We start from the raw sequence: 3,508 nt of genomic DNA, 5'->3' as shown, positions 1-3,508 counted from the left end.
CAATAAATAAATAAAATCTAAAAAATAAAATTAAAAGATACATTTTGAACACATGACTTTATTCCTACACTGTGGTATTTCTGCTTTTACTTAATACTTCTCACCACAACTGCGTACTTCCAACCACTTTGAGTGGCTGAGCCTCGTTTCAACCATTTATTCATTCAGCTATTTTAGCTTACTCAATTTGGCTTACTCACTTTTAGCTCAATGCATCCATAACATTTAGCTATTTAACCATTGATTTTTTACTTTTAGCTAACTATTTCAACAAATAATCGATTGATGTTACATTTATCTTATTTAATCTATGCAGTACATTTAGCTATTTTAACCATATACATTACATTTAGCTAAGTGTTTCAAAAAATTCTCTATAGTGTTACTTTTAGCTAATTGAGCTTATCCATGATGTTTAGTTATTCTAACCCTTTATCAGTTACCTTTATCTGTTTCTCTGCTTGCATGCTAAATACTTTCAGCAGTCTTTAACCACAGATTATATAAAAATATAGTTAAGTACTTAATAGATAAATACTCTATGGTCTATTATTGTTAAGCACGCACATATGTAAGGATATTTTTAAATAAAGCGCTGGCCAACACCAACACGTGCTCTTTCCAGTACATTCATAGGTCTTTCTGCTCAGACACTGAACCTCACGAGGACAGGCTGATCACGTGAAGGCAGCATAGTGCGCAGCAGACTCAGCGCAGACGCACTACTTCCCCCCCGGTCAGCTGACTGTGAGTGAGATGTTGTGTTGAAGGACCTCTGAGGCGAAAACCTGCTAATATCTGCGCTATGTATGGGAAGCTGCGATTACTTGACTGAATTACAGCGCGTGGACCAAACACTGAAGGCGTTAAACACATCGGTAAGTATGAACATTTTATGTTTATTGATGTCGTGACAGCGTGAGGCTGCACTGCAAACAAGCTCATGTCAGCAGCAAGCTAGCAGTGAATTTAACCATGTATGAACCTGGATTATTTTGTTGTCTGCCACTTTTGATTAGATGCTGATCTACAAATCTAACCTGAAGAGCAGCATTTCTTAATCACGCGATGTTGTTGGTTTTTAATAAAGAGGGAGATCAGTATTTAGCATGTCCTCTACAATATGAAGACTGATCATATGACAGTCAATCAGCAGACATGGAGACATATCTGTCTCTGCTGTCCTTTCCTGATGCAATCAGTCAGTTCTGTTCGGCTCAGTGACCACACTATAACCATTGGGAAATGTGAGGAAGTCCGTGAATCTGAGGCAAAATAGAACTCAAAAGAGGAAGAAAGGACTTTAAAATATGACTCTGATTCATGTACTGATAATTGCACTTTGTGAATTGGTGGAAAAGTACTCGGATCCTTTAAAATCTACTACAACACTCAGTTCCAAGTAAAAGTCATGCATTCAATATTTTAGTTTAGTAAAAGAACAACAATATTATCTGTATTAGTCAGTGTCCAAGTTAAAAGTGATCCTGTAATTATGTAGAATAATCTCTGTCAGAGCTTTATACTATCATATATTTATATCCATCATACATATATTCTTCTTGGTTTATAGATGCGTTTACATGTAAGCAGCATTTTAATGTTTTAGCTGGTTGAGATGGGGCCGATTTCTGCTACTTAATCTGTTGGTTAATCATACGTTTGCTTAGAAACTCTTAATCCAAAGCATCACCAGTAACTTAAATTGTGAGATAAGTGTTGTGGAGCAAAAGGTACAATATTCCCCTTTGAAATGTTGTGGAGTACAAGTAAAGAAGCGTTAAACGGATATATTCAAGTAAAGAACAAACGTTGCAAAATTGAAGTTAAGCACAGCACTTGGGTAAACCTAGGCCCCCATATAAATACTTTTATGATGAAAGACGCAGAGTGCAAAGTTGGACCTTGTTAAAATTGTCTACTCTCCAAACACACCATAACTGAATGAATAAAATCCTTTATCACTCCATCCATTCCTTTTCCATTTATCACTGTTTTGCACTAATCCAGCAGGTAAAAGGGCTGACAGATAGCGTAAAAGCCATATAAAAATACAAAATTACAATAAAGCACTCCTGCTCATTGATTTCAGACATTGCCCACAATGATGAAACAACAATATGTCTGACAGCAAATTTTTACTTTTTACTTGCCCTCCTTCTTCGTACTATCAGACTAAGGAACAGAACAGCAGTCCCGGACAAAGTCACAATAAGAGATTCATTACTCTTACCTCTCTCGACAGTGACTTCCTTACACTCGAGGCCCGGCGGACAAACTTTCCTGCCAGCAGCCATGACAGAATTCTGGTTGATCTCCGCTCCGGGGGAGAAGACCTGCCAGCAGACCTGGGACAAGATGATGGTCGCCACCTCACGCACCAACAACCTCTCTACCAACAACAAGTTCAACATCCCTGACCTCAAGGTTAGACACAGCAGTCATCTGTAGCTACAGCCACTGCAGGGGAAAGCATGGGTGGACAGCAAAATGACTGTGATGGAGCATTTTGTTATAATTTTGTGCTCTGTCTCCATCAGGTCGGAACACTAGACGTCTTAGTGGGTCTGTCGGATGAGCTGGCTAAACTGGACACTTTTGTGGAGAGGTAAACTTTACATTTACCAAGATCAACTTGTACATGTTATTTCTCAGTTGAAATGGTTTGTAATCCCTTCTGTATCTGTTAGGCAGAAGGAGACTCATGCTAAGCTAAAGCCAAGTTTTGTGATGAACAAGTGTCTTATTATAGTCCAATCCTGACTGTTTTCTTTCTGATCCCTGTGTTGTGCTTCAGTGTGGTGAAGAAGGTCGCTCAGTACATGGCTGATGTTCTGGAGGACAGCCGAGACAAAGTCCAGGAGAATCTACTGGCTAATGGAGGTAATCCCCTTTACCATCCTCACAGTGATGTACAGACGTTGTTGATGTTGTTGATAAGACTTCAAAGCGTGAAGTGATTGTGGTTTGCACTTACTATGTCTGCAGCTGTATAATCATGATAGTATACAAAACCAATTTAAGTAGATGTGATGAATGCTGATAGCTTTATCTGTTTCTTTCTAACTCTCCGCAGTTGACCTGGTCACTTATATCACCAGATTTCAATGGGACATGGCAAAGTACCCAATCAAACAGTCTCTGAAAAACATCTCTGAAATCATCTCTAAGGTATGTTAGAAAATCACCTGTACACATCTTATATACACAAAGAGCGCTTTAGTAGGAATGTTACTGTGACCTTTCTGTCAGCTCCCGCCAGTCTGGTCATTCTCCTCTGACCTCCCTCATCAACAAGGCGCCCGCCATCCACAGACCTTCTGCTCACTGGATGTATTTTGTTTTTGGCACCATCCTGGCGCTGCTGTGTGTGAAAATCCGTGTATAACAGCAGTTTCAGAAATAATCAAACCAGCCCGTCTGGCACCAACAATCGCGCCACGGTCGAAGTCACTCAGATCACAGTGTGTGTGTGTGTGTGTGTGTGTGTGTCCCCCCCCCCCCCCCC

The 3,508-nt window shown here is 39.9% G+C and overlaps 1 protein-coding gene across 1 annotated transcript in view; it reads left to right on the top strand.

Annotated features, from left to right (window-relative positions):
* The first annotated feature begins 719 nt into the window (after positions 1-719).
* Positions 720-3,508, top strand: part of atp6v1c1b (ATPase H+ transporting V1 subunit C1b) — an 8,841-nt gene continuing 6,052 nt past the window's right edge. The window contains exons 1-5 of the mRNA XM_023412350.2: positions 720-878; positions 2,246-2,427; positions 2,541-2,608; positions 2,798-2,883; positions 3,077-3,171. Of these exons, the coding sequence (XP_023268118.1) occupies positions 2,296-2,427; positions 2,541-2,608; positions 2,798-2,883; positions 3,077-3,171 (381 nt within the window). The 5' untranslated portion in view covers positions 720-878; positions 2,246-2,295. The remainder of the gene's footprint in view (positions 879-2,245; positions 2,428-2,540; positions 2,609-2,797; positions 2,884-3,076; positions 3,172-3,508) is intronic.

The sequence above is a fragment of the Seriola lalandi genome, unplaced genomic scaffold (assembly GCF_002814215.2).
Source record: "Seriola lalandi dorsalis isolate HSWRI2012SDOR001 ecotype SW California unplaced genomic scaffold, Sedor1 jcf7180002054476, whole genome shotgun sequence".
In the NCBI taxonomy this organism is placed as follows: Eukaryota; Metazoa; Chordata; class Actinopteri; order Carangiformes; family Carangidae; genus Seriola; species Seriola lalandi.
This window is presented reverse-complemented; position numbering and strand designations above follow the sequence as displayed.